The sequence below is a fragment of the Pyxicephalus adspersus genome, chromosome 11 (genome assembly GCF_032062135.1).
Source record: "Pyxicephalus adspersus chromosome 11, UCB_Pads_2.0, whole genome shotgun sequence".
NCBI classification, from domain to species: Eukaryota; Metazoa; Chordata; class Amphibia; order Anura; family Pyxicephalidae; genus Pyxicephalus; species Pyxicephalus adspersus.
This window is the reverse complement of record NC_092868.1, coordinates 5,463,196-5,483,583: the sequence shown is the minus strand read 5'-3', so window position 1 is coordinate 5,483,583 and position 20,388 is coordinate 5,463,196. Positions and strand designations below refer to the sequence as shown.

General features: G+C 40.8%; 1 protein-coding gene and 1 long non-coding RNA gene across 3 annotated transcripts; one reads left to right on the top strand and one right to left on the bottom strand.

Annotated features, from left to right (window-relative positions):
- Positions 1-274: 274 nt before the first annotated feature.
- Positions 275-19,703, bottom strand: LOC140340472 (uncharacterized). Its single transcript, XM_072425701.1, has 5 exons — positions 19,234-19,703; positions 11,395-11,526; positions 10,246-10,392; positions 7,871-8,014; positions 275-1,373 (listed from the first exon to the last, which is right to left on the bottom strand). Exons 1-5 carry the CDS (start codon positions 19,271-19,273, stop codon positions 1,198-1,200), a joined length of 639 nt encoding a protein of 212 aa, XP_072281802.1. The 5' UTR covers positions 19,274-19,703; the 3' UTR covers positions 275-1,197.
- On the top strand, positions 1,372-15,039 carry LOC140340473 (uncharacterized). Of its 2 annotated transcripts, none has more exons than XR_011922652.1 (3): positions 1,372-3,333; positions 13,774-13,953; positions 14,153-15,039. It is a non-coding gene; the product is annotated as an uncharacterized lncRNA (long non-coding RNA). The 2 variants fall into 2 exon arrangements; XR_011922653.1 differs by lacking the exon at positions 1,372-3,333 and adding an exon at positions 12,274-13,222.
- Positions 19,704-20,388: the final 685 nt, after the last annotated feature.

The window sequence follows — 20,388 nt, the reverse complement described above, 5'->3', positions numbered from 1 at the left end:
GGGAGGCCCAATTTCAGGGCAATACATACTCAAAGTCAAGAGGGTTTATAGTCAGGTCACATGCAGGGAACAGAAAAGGGCCTAACTGTTACCACAAGGTTAAAAGCATACACATCCCTTCACTGGGAAGACCAGAAACCAAATATTTGGAGGAGTTTCCATATAATTTTGGCCTCATATTGTATATTTGATCATGTCACCAGTAGCATTTTCCTATTTAGGTTTTCCAATGCGTTGTCCTTATTCTACTTTGCTTGGCACCTCACACAGCAAAAACCATGATTAGTTTTTTTATTAATGAAAAAATGTGCAAAGAAACAATCACAGATTATTTGATACAAAGTATTAATATTATGATTTCAGTGTTTTTCACGACCAAAGTATATACACAATATAATCCTCAGAAATGACATATTATCTGCACATAAAAAAGATAAAGTAAGCAATAGATAACTGGCTTGTGCCATTCACACTGCATTTAATATTAAGGCATTATGTGATTGGTCACTTTTCAAGTTGGATTGAGCTGATCAGAATTCAGCCTGGAATGAGTTAGAAATTGGTGCCAAGTATGCAGGGCACTATGGGGATGAAGGTGGCTTATGGACATGGGGACCCAGGCCTGATTTATTCTACATGCCCACACTGTAATCTGCCTTCAGCACTCCTTACATTAGAGCAGCTAGGTTTCTAAAAAAAAAAAAAAGCCACCTTGAATAGTATGGCCTCCATGGCCAATTCTCTCCTTGGCCATGAATGATGGACAGTACATGGCTCAGAGGAGCTAGGAAAGCCGCTTAAGAGCAGCCAGAGACTTTGTAAAGATGGCGGAACCTGGTGTGGTGATATTGCCTGCCTGCAGTATAACCTTAAGGAAGGTGAGGGGTTGCTGGGCAGCTCACTGATATCTAGCAGGGTCTCTATAAGTTACAGCCTCTCTATATCTTGTTAACATATAAAAGCTTTCTTTTTAATTTTTTTATTTTTATTTATTTGTTAATGATATTAACATTCTTTGACATAATCAGATGTGCCTTTTATATACCAGCTCTATGATCAGATATATAGGTCACTGCAATCATGTGAAATCAGTCTGTAATATAAGTGCTGCATGCAACCGCAAGTCTTATTCTGTAATTTTTTGTCCAAGTCTTGGCAGGGATTCAGAGATGATGTTTATCAACTTTGTAAATGTTGTCAGTGAGACAATATGCACAATATGGCTATCAAAGACATTCCAGGCCATGCGTATGTATTGGGTCTCCATGATGGGGCGTTGTTTCGGACAATAACTGAAGATCCTCGAAAAGCAGCTCTCCCTTCGGACTTTTGCATGCTCTCAGAAGCACAACCGGCCACACTGATAGGTGATCCTGCAATACAATGTTTGTGGGTTAGGTATTTTGCAAGTGTAAATATAAATAATGAGACCAACCATTGTTACCCAACACCCACCCTTCCTTGTAGTGGCCCCTACGACCTTTTCCCCCAGGGATCATTTAAAAACTGGAACCAACTCGACCCTTCTTCACCCCCATGCAGTCAAATGTTACCTCTCCAGCATCCAATCCTAGTGTTCTGTGTAGCCATCAGCTAACAAGGTGAAAGGTTTCGGCTCCCAAGTTTTCTTGTATGTTGTGTGACATGAGAAGATTTGGAACTTGATGGAACTAAAGTGAAAGTGGGCTTTTCAATGAAGAGGGGGACCCAATGGTGGTAAAATAATATGCTTTTAAAACACTGCTGCGCAACTCCGTTTGGAAGGAGGACTGAAGAAGTAGCAGCTACCAGGAAGATGGGCTCCTGCTGGGTAAAAAGTCGGGCTCCCCCCTGGCCCTAGACTCCCTGCTGTTGTAATAGCTATGCCTGGGTATTGATATCATGGACACAGCTATATAAGCAGCAAAAGCTAAAACTCTTCTAGGCCATTACACATAAAGTTGTCTTTGTGTAGAAGGTGGCCATTGCACGTTACGTTTTCAGTCTTCGAATGCAAAAAAATAACAATTTGTTTAGGAATCTGCACATAATTGTTAAAGCTTCATTTTGTGATGTGCTACAAGTGTGCTACAAGTTTTGTGTTCCAGAATGAATATTGACACCAATTTTATGTTGGTCGCTGGCCAATGCCAGAGGAAGGCCATCAGAGGTTCTCCCCGAACCTTAGTCTTTTTAGTCCAACTGCCTAATAATCGTTTAGGATTAAAGAGTTGCAAAGCAAGTAAGGTAAATGTTTAAAGTTATTGTTATATCTACCTTTTGGCACACTTGTTTGGGTAGCGGGGGTGGAGGGGCTTAACAGGAAAATTTGGGTAAGGGTATTAGTCTTTCTGAGATGGTCTTAAAAGAGCCTAGTATCATAAGCAACTTTTCACATATGTAAGTGTAATAGTTATTTCTTATTCCCTACAGAGATCACAGTACCCCCCTCACAATGATTTATCTGCTATCCGTTCGAGAAGTACAGCACGATCTGTATTTAGACTCCATCCCGGGTCACCATCTACTTCATAGGCTGAAATGTTGGCTTTGAGATGACAAAACCATGCAAACCTTGGTGATTGTGCCATTGCTGCTCACAAATGTCAGGATCATGGAAAAGATCAACCCCTCGGGCAGCCTTTCACCTTGTGACTTGCCTGGGGTTTAAATGTTGCAATCAGATTCAAGGAGAGGAAATGTTTATCCCTGATGGCATCATCTCACCTTCGGCATAGTCACTAGACAGGAGCACAAGGACTATTTTATATTACAAAGATGGGGATTGTGTTTAGATGTCATACTGTTGTATATGCTGTAGATTGTAACATGTCAGGAGTTTATTCACCTGGGAGAAGGTTCATCTTTTTATGTTGGGAATTCCATGTTCACCACGTTTCCATGAAAAGTGACGTGACATTGAGGCTTTTATCCATTTTAAAATGTTCCAATCAACTTAGATTACTGATGACTCTTAATTTTATGTACATTGTAAGTGAACTTGTAATTATAATATATGTTTATATCAAATAAATTTCCTTTATTATGAGAAGTATTATTAAAATGTTTTATACACAACCAGTAAGTGGTAGTTAATTGTGATGAAATATTGCTTTGTGTAATGCTGCTGATTCACAGAAGCAAAAACCATTTTTCTTCATGTATGTGTTGTGAAATAAAGATTTAAGTCGTGTTATTAAATCTGGCAAAATAATCACTTATATCCTATGTAGGACAGTCTGGGTCATATTAAAGACAGGCAAAGACTTCAAACCAAATTCAAGAAAGAGGACTGGGCAAAGATGGAGACAATGGAGAGAGGATTGAGGATGTCTTGTGCTGGCATTTCATTAGGTAAGTGTGCCATAATGTGCAAATTTGTCTGTACCCTTTTCTGTGTCACCCACCTTGCACTCCACTGCAGCCAGGAATCCTACCCACTGGTGTACATCATGTGACTTCTTGAGAGCTGCCCCTTTACCCCAGAATATTCTGCAGATGTAGGCAGGAGTGGGAACAGCATCTGAGCTGCCTCTGCTCCAGCACTCCCCCTGGTGGTGGGTTCTGTTACCTGCTGATCACATGATTCTCATTTGCCACATGGCCTCCCCTATACAATAAAGTAACTGGCAACAGAATGTTGCCTGAACAAGAAATGTTCTAGGCTCCTGCCTGCATTTCCTTATTCTAACTCTTTGGAATACAGACCCCAGCTCTGTCTGATTACCACCTGCACCTGATTGCCACCTGCCCTGATCATGGCTCATCTGACTACTCTTTTGCCTTTCAATCCTGTTCTATGCTTTGGTCCTACCCGGCCAGCAGATACCAGCCCCTGAGTGTATAGGGGCGTAACCTGGACACCACCTTCTAAAATCCATCACGCCTTGCAAGGGGCCCCGGCGAAGCAGGAGGCTGGTGTCTTAGACTCTGCACCCCGTCCACGTCTCTGCCAAGCAGGCTGGTGACACTGAGGGTCCGCCATCCTGTCCATGACACCGTGGCACGTACTTGCACATTTTGGAACAAACTCCAAGGGGCCCCTACATTTCTAATCAGGTTCTAGATTGGCCCCAAATAGGAGAAGTTTGTTGCATGAGATTGATGGTTATAAATAAAGAAAATCATTAAGCAAATTATCTCCGTTTAATGAGCCCAAGAGATTAAGACAAGCTATTTAACCTGCTTAACCAGAGCATGGGAACAAAAGGCTCATGATTCAAAAACCTGAAGGTTTTACAGTGGAAAAGTTATTGCACTTTCTATTGTAGGTCCAAACAACCCTGTAAGAAAGTGAAATACATAATCACATGGTGCAATTACGGCTTTGTTCCAACCTGTCCATTGTGGTATTTTAATGGTTATCTTAAGTTGTTAGCCACAATGGAGCTGTTATTGGCATTACCTGCAAGGCGTTCTCTATATAAAAGAAGTATTCACCTTATACTTAAAGGCTTCATTATGTTGTGTCGCTTTCCCTGTTTAACATTACTTGGAATTTTGTTATGTACACATGGCGCTTGATGTAAAATGATGCTTTCATAATACAAGGCTATTGCAACACATGTGAAGCAAAAATGAACATTGTAATCCCACTGATATGGGATCCTGGCAAAAAGTTACATTTGAAACTGGATTTGATCAGACCTGTTGTGTTTGCCAGAGTTTTAATTCTTCAAAGGACGTGAAGATAAAAAGTTTGGGTGTCGTAACAATCATTGACTGTCACCGTGATTCTTGCATACTAGTTGTATGTAAATGCATTGCCAAATGTTTATGGGTACCTGATTATATTACTTATATGTGCTTGATGGGCATCCATACTAAACCCATTGGTATGATTATACAGTTGGGCCATCACTTTGTTGTTGTAACAGCCTCCAGTTTTCAGGTGTTTAAAAAAAAAAGATTTTGGTGGGATTCTATGGAAATCTATGTCTACTTGTCAGGTCAGGTGCTGATGTTGGATGAAGAAGACCTGGCACTCAAGCAGCATTTCAATTCATCCCAAGGTTTCCAGTAGGGCTGAGGTCCGGGCTCCATACAGATAACTTTAAGTCTTCCAAACAACTCAACACATCACATATTTATGGAGCCAGCTTTTATGCACCCAACACAAAGCAATGCTGGAGCATGAGGGCCCTCTTCAAATTGTTTCTACAAGATTAAAAGTGGCCAATTGTCCAAAACGGATTTATATGAAGGAATCAAGGATTGAATAGCATATTTGCAAACCTTTAAAACTTGCACAACTAAAGAGCTTGGGTGAGTTCTTTTCAAAATGGTTATTAGGGATTACAAGGCAAATATACCACCTTGTTCTGTCTCTCGAAACCAAAGACCTAGATCCACCCTTCCTCCATTGTACATTTCTTTTTCACAAGACTGAATGCTAACAGTTCCCTTTTCTATTTTTGTCTATTAACTCATCTGTAAAGTACACCTCTATTATTTCTTAAAGAAAAAGAAAGCACAATGCTCCATGGAACTGTGATCACTACGTGCAGAAAAAGAGACCTACATTTCTAAAGTGAATCTGGACACATTAAAATTGCTTGAACTCCAGACATAAAATGTTTTATGTGAATATATCCTTCAACAGCCACAAAGAATTTGAATCCACTTTGTGTGCATCAATTGCCCTTGCAAATCCTATTATTACTTTGTAAATATAGCAATGATAACATCTATGTGCTGCTCATAGTCCATGCATTGGGTAGAGCTGTGTGGGGACCTAACAAGTCTGGCCATTCCAGGCTGCCTACAGAGAAACAAAGGAAAAGGGCAGCGACACAGTCCTATCACTCAGAAAGAGAGGGAGCAGTGGTGAATGATCTTGATTACAGATTTGGGTCAGATAGATGTTGGACCCCATTGGACCTCCCATTGGACACAGTCCACTTTTATATAGTTGACAATCAATGTGCAGTAAGTAGTTTTTTATTCTTATTGGTCTGTTGTTGAATGGGGAGCCAAAAAGTTGGTTTTGTTGGAGCCTTGACCTCACTTTTCAGCTTTAAGGACTTTTTTGTTTTATTCATGATTTGGCTCTTCTTAGGGATAGACATGACATTTGTGTAGACTGTACTTCTAAACAAGAGCCTGTGAATTAGGTGTCCATCTTTACCAGATGTGGGTCAGATAGGTGTTGGGAACATTCCCACTGTCAACTGGATATGGCCCACTTCTATGACAATCAACATGCATTGAGTATTGTTTTTTTACTTGGTCCATTGTTGAATGGTGAGCCAAAAATTTGCTGTTGTTGGAGCCTTGACACCGTTATTTTAGGGGCAGGCAGCTTGTGGTACTGGCAAGTTGCTTTATCAGTCTTCAACTCAATCCCTATGAAGCCTTTTTGAATCCCAGACCCTAGCTATACCTAGGACTTTGACTTTTGTCCTAATCATGGTTGGGCTTCTCTTAGGGATGGACATACAACTTGTGTAGACTGTACGTCTGCACAAGGGCCTTCTGTGAATGAGGTGTCCATCTTTACTAGATGTGGGTCAGACAGGTGTTGGGACCTCTTCCACTATCAACTGGACACGGACGTCTTCTATATAGCTGACAAGTGTCCACTAAGTAGTTTTTGTTTACTTGGTCTATTGTTGAATGGGCATCTAAAAAGTTGGTGTTGCTGGTGCCTTAACTCTATTATTTTGTTGTTTTACTATTGTTTTGGGCTGTACAAAATTTTGGGAATTTGTCTCAGTTCAGCCAAGAAAATTTGTATTGTTAAGCACAAGTGTTTTTGACAAAAACACTTCTTTTGGGAAAGGGTTGAAGATCAGAGCTTTGTGAAAGCCACTCTAGTTCCTCCACACCTAATTGGTCAAGCTATGTTTTTATTGAGTTGGACCGTCATGCTAAAACAGAGAATGTCCTTCATCAAACTGTTACCACAGTTGTACCCGTCACTGGAACCCAATGATTTGAATTCATTTCCATATACAATACTTGTTAACAGACAACATAGCAGATAGATAGATAGATCTATAGATAGAAGATCTCATATAGTGTATTATGTTATTTCAACCATATCCTAAGCATTATTTTTTTTTTCATTTTTGGAACCAATACAAAAAATGATTTTTATAGGAAATGCTTCCCATTTGGGTGTTTCCAAAATCTGCTTTTATTGCCTGCCAAAAGTTCAGTAACCTTTGATGATGATTAGATGTTGTGTCAATGTCCTTAATGTATTAAAGTTTGGTACATTTTTTTTAACAAAACAAAAGGCAAAGTCAATAAACCTGATGTCTATGCCTTCAAGTGGAACATCCACCCTTCCTCTGAGACATCAACAGGACCTACTTCATGTAAACAAAGGGTTCCTCTTTTATATTGTTTCAAAGTATAATTTAATTACAAGAACATGCAATGCGTTGATGAAGGATAGGTGATGGCATACAGTATGATACCAGCTTAGGGGTGGATTCACAAGAAAACACAATCAGTCTTCTTTGCTTTTCTTGGGTTGAGTGGGGAAGTATTGGGACCCAGTTGGGTTTTTACTGCTATATGGGGATTTCTTTAAAGGGATTTTCCCTTGCTTAGGCTATGTATACACAATAGATTTCCATCATTGGAAACCATACTTTGTACTCTATTACAGTGATGGGAGAACAAACAATGTACACATTCAGCACCATGGAAAGGAGAGAAAGCTTTGCCTTCCTTTGTAGAAAAGTACAAGTCATCCTCTATATCAGTCATTCATTGATCCACCAGAGGGCAGCGCTATACATACAAGACTTTCACCCCAGTCTTGGGGCACAACCATCTAGCATGTGTACGTAGCTATTCTGCTGTGAAATGGGCTTTATAAGACAACAATTGGACATCTTCTCAACACAAGATTGTTAACTCCTAAAATAAAACATCTCACCTCCATCTCTCCGTGCTGAATAATGGACACAGTACATTTCATCTCCTGTGCAGTTCATTGGAGTTTTCACAGCGCACACTTCAGAATCTTTTGTAAAACACGACTCACAGGTCACCCCATTAAGTTTGGATGCCGGTATTTTCCCTGATAAAAAAAAGAAAATCTAGAACGCCACTCAGGAAAGAATCACAGAATATTTATGAATGTAAGCTTCTTTAATTTGTACTTTTTCTGAATGGTATTCAGGAGATGGGGGAAGAGAAACTGGTATAATCCCTGGGTTTGGTAAATCCCAACCCCTAAAGTTACTGATAATGTTAGTTACTGAGGGGTTTACTTGTGAATTAAAGCACAAAGTCCATAATGATCTTTAAATATATTCCCCCTAAATAAACTGCCTTAGTGAGTCCATAGTACAAGAAAAATTAGTAAAAGGTCTCAATACACGACACGTTTCGCCAGTATAAGGTTTCTTCAGCGAGGTTACAGATGCAACATAATACAACTACTACAACATAAAAATTCTGTATATATGACAGTCTAATTGAGCCCCATGTGATGTACAAGCTTTGTAGAGTCCACAAAAACCTTCTTTACCTCCTCCTGACTGATCCAAATCCTCTTTCATTTGCCATTTGTATGTCACACAAACCCCCTCCTAGACACTGCAGATCCTGGTGGGAGGGGTCAATGCTGTCAATCAGAAAATAGTGGGTGTGGACATTGCTGATTGACATCCTACAGGCTTTTGAATCATAACCATGCCCCCTGAATCATCTTCTCCTCCCAAGGTAGTACAACCACACCCAGCCTACATGAGAGTGGCAACACTGCTCTGAATGTGGGAGCCGTGCAGCATTGTTGCCAAACTATAAGATGTAGCTTCCATAGGAAGACATCACTGGGAAGATCGACATGCATTTGGGGGACTTTTCTAGGGCATTAAATTCAGATACTTTCATAATAACAGTTGCAGCTTTTTTTTTGTAATAGAAAGTTGTACATCTACCTAAAATACTTCTGTATGACTCTTTATTTGGAAGAGATGCAACAGAGATTGCAAATGGGTTGCAAATAAAGACGTCACTGTTAGTGAATTGTCATAGAGGTGACTCTCAGGTTATTTTTCCTGGAACTGAATTTAAAAAAGTAGAAGGCAAGATATCTTCATATAAAGCTGAACTCATATAATGGAGTTATATTTCCAAAAAAATTAAAAATACTTTGCTATACATTGAGTAGTATTCAGCATGAGAGAGGGAAGTGAAGCACTGAGAACCAATCAGCTATGCCTTATGAACATTAACTGAAAAGGAGTGAAAGGAGGAGCTGCTGGACATTGTATCGTGCTGTGTAATATGCCGGTGCTATATAAGTACTGCTTAAAAATAATAATGTGGGTGTGACCCTAGGTATTTGGCTATACTGTAATAGTGCACCAGGGTTGGGGTCAAAATGATGGTTCCTGCATAATATGTGTACAAGCTGGTAAGCAAATTGCAGATCATACTTCTTTACATGCCTTACTCCAATATGCAAGGATAAATGGGGAGGTGCAAAGGCCCTGATTTATTAAAGCTGTCCAAGGTTGGAGAACATAGTCATGGGAGAACTTGAGTGATACAGCAAACCTGAAATGGATTTCTTAATAATGATTGCTATTACTGGGCAAAGCCTGGCCCAGGTACATTTCATGTTTGTTGGATCACCTAGGTTCTCCCATGACAGTATATCTTCTCCAGTCTTGGAAAACTTGGGGAAGCCTGTGGGGGGTCCCAAATCATTTCAGCATTGGGACCCCATGTCAGTTCTGCACGGGGCCCATTATTGGATACCTCCCACTTACCATTATTGTCCCTTACCATTTGTCTTTAAGCTGAATTTGTGCATGTGGAACAACCTCTGCTTTGTAGTTTATGGCACAAACTGTTCCAAAAAATATTTCAACATTCATCAGTTTTGGGGGCTAAAATCCAAAATTGAAATGTGTTTCTGGTTTGGTTCAATAGAAATGCACAAACCTTAAGCCAGGGACTTATTTCATGAGTCAGATATTTGGTACAGAAAGGAATCATATTTCAGAGGTAACCAGTTATACTCAGAGATAAAATAATGGGCCTGATTTATTAAAGCTCTCCAGGACTGGAGGAGATAAACTATCATAGGAGAATCTGGGTGATGTAGCAAACCTACTCCACTCCATGACAAAAGAGTGAAAAGGAGAAGCAGCAGACTGATGTGCTCCTCTCTATTTCATTTTGCTCTCCAATGCGGGTTCTTTGCATTGCAATATGCCTGATTGGTTCCTTGTATTGCTATTGTATTGTATTGCTGCTCCCTCACCTAGTCTGAAGAAAAGTCAAATAATAACTTACAAGCCATGGTGCCGTTGTTGCAGTAGTCCTGGTCACAGCACTTTCTTGTCACTCTCACTTTGAAGTTTTTGGAATTCAAGGTGGCTGGGTGTGTGCACTCGTAGTCACTGGCACAAGACTTCTCAAGCTCAGCACTGCTATAAGTGTCTGTAAAATACAATGTGAACAATTAAAGTGTATTGGTGCCCATTAAAAGGGTTTCCCTCATCCTTGTACTGACTTCCCAGGCGTGCACACCCGTTCTGCCCATTATGAGAAGTGCCCACTATACAAGTAATGAGTTCCTGGGTCTCTTCACTTGCTGTGCCCATTATAAGAAAAGCCCGCCATCCAAGCACAAACTTCCTAGGTCTTTAAACCTACTGTGCCCATTGTGAGGAGTGCCCACAATATATGGAATGGGTTCCTGGGTCTGTTCACCTGCTGTGCCAATTATGCAGAGTACCCCCCGTCCATGAATTGAGTTCCTGGGTCTTTACATTTCTGAGTCCATTATAAGGAGTGCCCATTTGCCAAGCAATGAGTTCCTCGGTCTTTACACCTGCTGTGCCCCTTATGAGAAGTGCCCACCATCTATGCACTACGTTCCTAGGTCTGTACACCTACTGTGCCCAATATAAGGCGTGCCCATTATCCATGCATTGATTTCCTGGGTCCGTTCACCTGCTGTGCCCATTATGAGACTTGCCCACTATCCCTGTATGGAGTTCAGTAGGGGTGTGGGGACCCTTATATTACACAAACCAGGTTTGCAGGCCCAGGAACTCATCTTACCTCCCCCATCCCCTTCCTGGATGGAGCTGCAGAATGCAATGTCTCTGTTTCTTGGTGGGGAGGGGGCATCACCTTGCTTTCTGCAATTTCTGAAAAATGTCCTTTTACTGCAAAGCTAATGAATCTGACAATTTTTCTGACTTCAGATATTGATGGGAGCTCAGCTATTGGTTTTATTTGCAAAAGTGTTGCTGTTCAGGTGCACGTTTATTCATCCAGCACCCCACAGAGTATTCTGCTCTAAGAAGCCATGGCTGAATCTATTACTAATATATTATATTTTATTTAAGGGATATAACTGTCACATGATATCTTTACCCCTGATATATTTATATTTACACAATTCCATTCCCACATAACAAAAGAATAAATTACTTTCACCGTCTGTCACCAACGTTTCTGTGAGAGTCACCATGCAGCGGCTCTGGGTGGACTTGCAGATGTCATAGGGTCCCGTACAAGTGTTTGCATTTATTGCTAAACACACTTCACACCTCAGGGCCAAACCTGTGGGGACACAGAATACTTTGTCTCAAATATTAAGTTTTATGTCATAATATAACATGAAAAAATGAATCTTTATACAAATATGAAATGAATGCAGAACTACAGCAAAACTTAAATACCAAAAACAAACACGACCAAGGTGAAAAGCTGTTTGACAACATCACCTTTTCCAAATAAAAATTCCAGTCCCCACCTGTAAGCAGGGTCACAGTGTGAGACGTATAGCATTGTACAATGCAAACATATTCTGAACGGTTTGAAGTGCTGAAACTTCTGCCAGGCAAGGTAATACGGGAGGGTAACATATGGACCAACTTTTTTGTAACATAGAGATCCTACTTGCAATACCTTCTAGGTCTCAAGGAACCCCCTACCTTGATTCTTAAATTGATGGTCCGCCAGAAGAATTCCCATTATCAATAGCTGATCTGAAGAATAATGGTGTGTCAATGTGAAGGACATAAAGTATCAAGTGCTCAAGGAACCCAGAAGAACCTCTAGAGAAACCTTTCCCAACCTTTTTAACATGGAGGAACCCTTGAAATGATTAAATGATCTTTAGGGAACCCCTTCTTTAACTACTATATCCACAGCTCACAGTATATTAGTGTGGTGGTCCGTGGGAAAAATGCCTATTACATTGCTGGCCATTGGAAACAATGTCACCCTTACAGATAGCCAAAAATATCATTGAGGTCATGAAAACCAAATTTAGGGTGCAAATTACTCATTACTTTTTGAATCCTCGGCATTTTGGGGAATAATCCTAGAGATCCATGCAATTATTGTCAGGTTTTGAGGAACCTATGAACTAATTTTCAAGTCTCAGGGAATTCTCTCCAAACCCCCAGCAACCTCCAGAGGAACCATCGGTGAGAAACACTGCTCTAGGTCAACGTTTCTAAACACATTAATGTCTGAAGAATCTTTGAAATAATTTTAGGTCTTGTGGAACCAATGAAATCATTTCCAGGTCTCCAGAAGCTCTTGTAATAATTTTCAGATCCTGAGGTACCCATGAAATAATTTTCAGGTCTTGTGAAAATCCTTCTAAAACCAGTTAAGGGGGATTAGTAAAGGGAAAATGTTTCCTAAATGTGTGACCAGTGGAAAGAATGGCTCCCTTACAGTGGTGGCTGGAAATCCAACTATAAAAACATTTTTTTTATCAATCAGCTAGTTCTATTAGGAGTGTTGGCTCCAGGATTATGCTAGTGGCCAACACCCCTGTTGCCAAGGACCAATAGGGCCAGGGGAGGTAAAGGGGAGGAAAGATAGCTGTCAAGTCCTGGTATGCAGGAGCATATGATATTGACTACACTGACACATGGGGAAGGTCCATTACCCTCTAACTGACTCATAGCAATGGCTGGCTTCCTTGCCCTTGGTAACCAAAGAGAGTGGAGGGGGGTAAGAAAGGGTGAGCCTGTCCTGCTGGGGATATTGGGTTAAAGTTAACTCGCTCTCTAAGAGAGAAGAAAAGGTTCATCTTAACCCAATCTGACCCAGATTATTAATTCCATATATTTCCAAAACATTATTTTTATTGTATTTTATGCATATTATTTACTTATTGAAGGCCTCCCATGTGTCCCAACAGGCCCTGAGATTGAGACTGGGTGCCGTCATCTTGAAAGTGATGTCAGAAGCCCCAGCAGCAACTCTATAGTAATCGCAATCACTGCACCCCCAGAAGGTACATAAATGGCTATGCATGGTGGTGGAGAGAGGCATGAATAGGCTCAGCCAACATAGCAAGTAGTTAGGGATTCCCATAAGAGAAGGGACAAGGGGGGGGTCTGCTAAAGCAAAGGTCCAGAAGCCTCGGGCCGTCTAATAGGTGGCCTCTGGCCGGTGCACCCACCAGCGGGGTCAGGAGAAGGACCACTCTTATGGGGGCGCACCAGCCAGAGCCATGGACCACGTCTCTCGGAGACATCGCAGGCTCAGGGTGATGGGGGGTTGATACCTTGAAGAGTGGGCGGCTTCTGGCATCATGTTACTCTAGAGGGAAGTTTCTTCCCCTTTGAGTGGCACGCGGCTCCCTACGCATGTGGTCTGAAACCTGCGCATTTAGTGGTCCACGACATGCAAAAGGTTGGGGACCACTGTGCTAGAGAGTCTATTATGTTCAGTGGCAAATTGTCCAAGAATACGAAATATAAAATGTAAAACACTCCAAGCATTTTGTTCATTTGATTTTTCTGTTTTTTTTTACTTTCCCCTTTTTTTTTTTATTAATTACAGGTTCTCTTTTACAAAGTTTAAATCAAATAAGCTGCTAAAACCTAATTTGCATTTGCACATCATTCTTGGTGATCCCTACTAGACATTTTTGCCTCAAGATGTTTATATAGTAGACAGAAAAATTATATGTTACAACCCATGAAGAATCCTTGGAGGAGGTTCATGGCTGACCAAGGGCAGGTGAGGACATCTTAAGATTTCTATCTTCTTAATTTCATTTCTCTTACAAAATACATACACCTTATCTTTTTGGATGGGATGGGTTTGTGGTTTCTTCATTTCTTTGAAAAATATGTATACAAAACAAGAACCTTCAAGGAAGAATGAGAGCCGGTACATACAGAACACAGAATGGTAAACCTATTATATTACCTTTCAGGTGAGATAAAAAAAACTTGCAGCGACACACAATGGCCTTTCGATGACTTCCGACATCCTACACCTCTCTGTTATTTATTGGATCTGGTGGGACCAGAAAATATCTATGGTGGAAGGTATATTTAAAGGTATCCACATGGGTCCTACCATGACTCATCATACTAAAAGTTGAATCTTTTATCAGTAAAAAGCTATTCTGAGCTCCAATCCAGTGACTGTGTCTAGACCAAGATTATTTTACTTCTTTGCTGCATAAGGAAGAAGCATTTCCTCAGTTTCCATAATTTTGATTTGTGCTCAGGCAGCCTGTGATTGGCTGGCTCTGTCTAAATGATACACTGCACAATGCCCACCAGCCTACATTCTGCCCCTAAGAAAGGTGCTCATAGCTTTTTAAGTCATTAGTAGACACACATTAGCTTGTTCTCACTATAGTGATGTATTGCTGAGCGTGGTTCTGTGCAGAAATACATACTTTATACACACAAGAGATGTGCACCAGGCTGCCATTTATTCTTATTGTTACCCCAAATTCACACTCATTCTATGCACTATTTCTTTGTGCATTGGGCAGCCCATTCAAATGAATGAGTTACCCTAATGCAATGCATGTCAATGGCAATGCAATGTAGCATGAAGCCATAGTGGGAACAGGCCCACTGAGAACACTGAGACTTCTATGCCATTTCCTTTCATGCTCAGGAAAAGCACAGCACAGGCCTTACTGAATGTGGCAATAAGAATTTACAAAGCTTTAAAGAGACCCTGCCATGGCACCAAAAAATGTATGTTTTCTCTAATATAAAATATATTACATTTTTTAGAAGCTCTTAATAAATTTGATTAGTCATTTCTGCAGGAAAACTCCCTCCCTCCTCAAAAATCAAAGCCCTCCTAAGCTGGGAGCACCTAATTACTGTCTGTGCTGATCCATCCCCTCCACCCTTCTCCTCCCCAAATAAACGTTTATGTAGCTGTTTAGGAAGAAGCAAAAAGGAATTCTACAAAGTGCTTGAATGACAGCTCTGGATCTTCTGAGAACACATACATTTTTTTGATATTTACATTATTTGCACTTATATTTTATGAGAATATTTCTGTTGAAATGAATATTCTTGTGACAGGGTCTCTTTAAAGTCTGAATTAAAAAAATCTGATGTTTTAGGTTTGCAAAGTGACAATGTTTAAATGAAAAGTCTGCAGCCCTGAGTACTAAAAGCAGAGAGATTTGGCTTTTGCTGTAACACAGCCACGTGCGGGCCGTCCCCCGGGGGCTTAAACTCCGGACGTTGTTACACACCGGTGTGTGGCGGCTGGGAAATTCATTTCAGATATTTCTCCCATGTGTGAATGTCTCCGGGATGCCAGCACACAGCTCCATCATTATGGAAAGAACACACTCAGGGTAGTTACAGGAGTTTGGTCACGTAGTACTCATATGTAATACCAATGGCATCTTTGTACTGTAATTTAATGCACACGTGGGTAAAAAAATTGTACCCACCTCTCCTAATTGCCTAGGTTATCCATCAATCAAATAATGCAAGTATGTGATTGACAGCCTTCTCTGTACAGGGATGACATTGGACAAAATAAACCCCCGGCCAAATATGGGAACCAGAAATGCACAGTATTCCAGATTCTTGCACCTCTTCCCATTCGGTCCATAGGGGTCCTGGAGAAGGTGGTGTTCCAGGGCAATTACCAGACTTGCCCTACTGTAAATCCAGCCATGCCACCATATCATCCAGGGCAACATCAGATGCTTACCATTGAGTACCATTAGAAATCAGATGCTTACCATTGAGCCTATTGGGGACTTAGAAAGTTTGCACCTTGTGGGACTGAACCTAAAAATTCATAGATGGGGCCAATCACAGGAATCTGAGAATCAACTGATTGCTACAAGCCCGGTAGATCAAAGGATCACCCACCAGCGGGAGTGATGACTTGGTTATGTAATCACAGTTAACCGCCCCCTGGCACTTGGTTTCAACCTCCATGCACCCACGAGCAGTGAGGGTATTAATATGCATTCATGAGTGTTTGCTAAAATGCTCCAGTAAAAAGTTACGGTTCACTTGGTCATCTTCAGTCCATCAGAACACTTGTGGTTGGAATTCATTCCCATTCAAGCCTAGGAGGCAGTTCAGCAATACGCAGCATGGAGCTCCTGCACCACAACCGCACCGCCAACAAAAAGGCTTTTCAACCACTTCCATTTCTTTCAGTGATATTCAAGGCTTCTGGGTGGTTCAGTGGTTAGGTCCACCACTTGGAATAACCAGCCTAGCCAGGGATTAAAGCTACGTACACACTTCCAATTATTATCGTCGGAAAACGAACGACGAACGTTCCTGCACGATATACACGAACGATCGTATAGCACCGATCCTGCACATAGAGGTAACGACACGATCGTTCGTAGATATTGTACACACAATAGATACGATCGTTTAAGCGATAGAGGAACTATGTGCACGACAGGAAAGTGAACGGACGTTCGTTCATCACGCATGCTCTGAACATGGACGATCAACGAACGACCGTACACACGAACGATGTTCAACAATCGTCGTCCAATCCGATCCGCCGGTCCGGTCGTTCGTTTCCAGCGACTTTCCTCGTTCGTCGGCGTCGTTGGTTACTTTTTTACGAACGACTTTTTGCCCAATCGATCGTTCGTCGTTCGATTGGAACGATAAAAATTGGAAGTGTGTACGCACCTTTAGTTTCAGCCTTATCTATTCCTAAAGGATAACAAAATGTAACAAGACACTGATCCGGAGATATAGATGGACGATGTAGCTGTCACATTTCACTTATTAACAATTGAAAGACTTAGCTCCAGTCATTTTATTTCTGGTCTCCATTGTCCTGAAGTTTGTTTAATTTGTTTCGTATATCTCTAGTCTAGAGCTACCAGTTTATATAAAGCATGGTATTGCTACAATGTATCTGTAATTATAGACTTCCTCCTGGCTTCCTGACAACCTGCGGCCCTATAAGGTTTGTCTGATGGCTGGCAGTTACCAGGGATGAAAATATCACACAAATACACTTCAAAACCACTTAAAAAAAGTGCTTAAAGGGCCAGGAAATTATATTTAAAAAGAAGTTGATAAGGTCATCTGTCTATTCACAGTTACGTGTGTCTACATATGCCTTTATGTACAATATATTTCTCAACAAAGGTAAAAAAAGAAGTCCATTGATTACACATAATTTCACAATCACAATGTCCTAAGGGACATTTCCCTTAACACGTCCGACTCCCTGATTAATGTGGATGAAAACCTCCAGTAAACCTTCTTACATCATAAAACACTGACATTTCTCATATTGATTCCATTAGTATTCGGCCTTATCTCAGCGTCTTCATAATTCTAAACTAGTAAATGCGTCCATCAGTTTACATACGTAACTGTGAATAGTGTTGGTGGAGACAGGTGACCTTATCAACCAATCAAGAAACTAAACAAAGCCCCTATCTGTAGCAACAAATCAGATTTTTTGTTTAGTTTTTCTAAATAGTCAGGGATGGATTGATGTATCTGAATGGCGGCTATTAAGTTGAAATAGTAGTTTAATCATAACTATTAGAGCTGGCTGTTTGTGCTGTTATTCACTTGTATTTCCTCCCTGACAAATGTGTGAATCAGTCCATGCTCAGAATGGGAGATCCCATGGGGCTGATAACTCAACCCCTTGTCTGAGCTGCTGGAAAAAGGTGAAACTATCTATTAGCACACCCATTAGTTCTCTTTTATTGAATTCTCAGAGTAAGTTTGTTATATGAATGGTCAACCTTTCTGATGGACCGTACAGCCTGATACTTGTGATCTGACAGGGAGAGAATACCAGCAAATAATCAAAATAACATTTTATCATTTTATAACATTTATTTTTCCTATATGGATTTTTTTTTTACTTTCTTTACTGTCCTTTTACTTTCTACACTATAGACACAGCAGGATGGAAGGTGAAAAATCCCCAAAATTAGGGAACCAGAGTTTCAACCATAAGATTTTCCTTTATGTCCTGTTTGTGTGATAACTTAATAGGCTCCAATCAAACATCCCCTTATGGGAATCTTCCAGGTCCATATATTTCAATGGCCATCATGTATTCTCACCAGGCAATGTCCAAGGGATTATCAGATATTATATCTGATATATTCCCTGATTTATAAATAGAACCCAATATTTTGTCACACACACATACACATAAATACCAGGGGATATGACATTGACCAAACACTTACTGCAGATAAATCTCCCATGTAAATGTATTTTATATTGCACTGATAGATTCACCTGAAATGAATGTTTGATGAATATCACCTCTGCTACTTTATCAATATCCTTCTTCCTCAAGATATACAGCTCTGTTATTATAACAATCTAAGTGATCTATTTATAAAGCATTCAGTGGAATATCCCCCAGTGCAGAATCTTCCAGGTCCATGTGTTTCAGTAGCACTAACTGATTCTCCACCATGGAATGTTTCAGTGAATGTCAGATTCATTACTTTATAAATATACCCTCAAGAGAGGAGATAAAGGGGTCTATATTAATGTATCCCCCTTTATCTCTGCTCCTGGGGATCTATTTATAAAGCAGTGAATCTGACATTCACCAAACATTTTCTTTCTGAGAATCTTCCAAGTTGAAGTACTTTTTGATGGCAGTGAGTGACTTTTCAGTTTGGTGAATGTCAGAATTACAAATGACATTTTTTCTCAGTTCCGCTTGACCCCAGACATGGGAGCTGATTTCCTGACATATTTGTATTTCTGACCACCAAGTCCTTAGATTCACACATCACTTTCACCCAGCACATCCCTGCCTTGGTCTCTGCTGCAGTTTAGTAACACTTACAGGTCTTGTCCCTCGTCTAGCCTGGGACTGGACAATGAAAAGAGCAGCAGACAGATAAACTCTGTGTCACTCTGCTCTTTTTTCCTGCCAGCGTTTTCCTTTTGTGATGCTTTTCTCTTTATTAGTGTAAGCTCTGCTGTACAAGAGGCTGATACCAAGTTAAATTCAGTTATTAGTACATGGCATGTCAATCATCATTACCTGCTGAAAGCAGTGCGGCACAGATAGCGATAAAGAACATCTCTGCGTTACGTGGTACTTGCTTGTCCTGATTTGACTTCTAGAGATCCTCACAGCGAATTCCCATGTGTCAGCCAGTCCCCTGACCTCGTGTTAGTTCCGTGTCAGTTTTCAGTCCCGTGTCAGTTTGCAGTTTCCCTTCTACAGAACTTTTTTGGATGACCTTGGACCTTTTTTGGCTCTGGATAACCAAAGCGTAATAATTCTTACTCCGTGCAGGTGGTTAATTCCAAGAACAGGTGCGTCAAGCACTCCCAGGTCAAAATTAAAATATGAGTCAGGGGGAATAATTCAGCCTTGGACCCTTCAGAGCCCGGATGACACTTTGCTGCTTTCTTGCACAGCACAGGGTTTGCTCTCTCGCCTTGAGGAAACACACTCCCCTCTGCCTGAGTCTCCTGTGCCAAGAACATGCACGTCTGGGCAAGCTGCTCTATTATATTGCATTACTTTAACCTTTTACAATGACTAACTACAGAGGAGGAGGAGGGACGGGCTCGATGAATGACAGAAAGTAACCACAAAGACAAATTAGAGGTTTAGCTTCACCCCCGTACAACGCTGAGAAATAAACACGGGATGTTTTTGAAAATTCTTGGCCTGCCGTGCACTATAGGGATATCTGTTAAAGATTAAATCAGCATTTCTCGATCATTTTAACATGGGGGAACCCTTGAATTGAATTTTGGGTTGCAGGGAACCCCGGCTATAATTACTATATTCAGTATATTAGTGGGGTGGTCTGTAGGATGAATTCTTTTTACATTGCTGGTCAGGGGGATTATGCCCACTATCTATGAATGTGGCATGCTCATTGATAGCCAAAAAGATCATTGGGGTCACTTAGTCTGACCTGAGAGGCGCCAATGGCTCATTGCCCTAGGAACCCCCAGCAACCTCTGGAGGAACCCCGGCTAGGAAACACTGGCTTACATGTTAGATGCATTAAAACAATCAAATCATATGGAAGTCTGCTAAAAATCAGATTGATCCGTTGATAGAATATTGATCAGCAATACTTTTGGAGATGCGAATGTGAGCGGCACACAATCAGCAGTAATGTAGCTTTATAATGCATCCAGCGATGTTCTATACACTACTGAATTTGATTTCTGC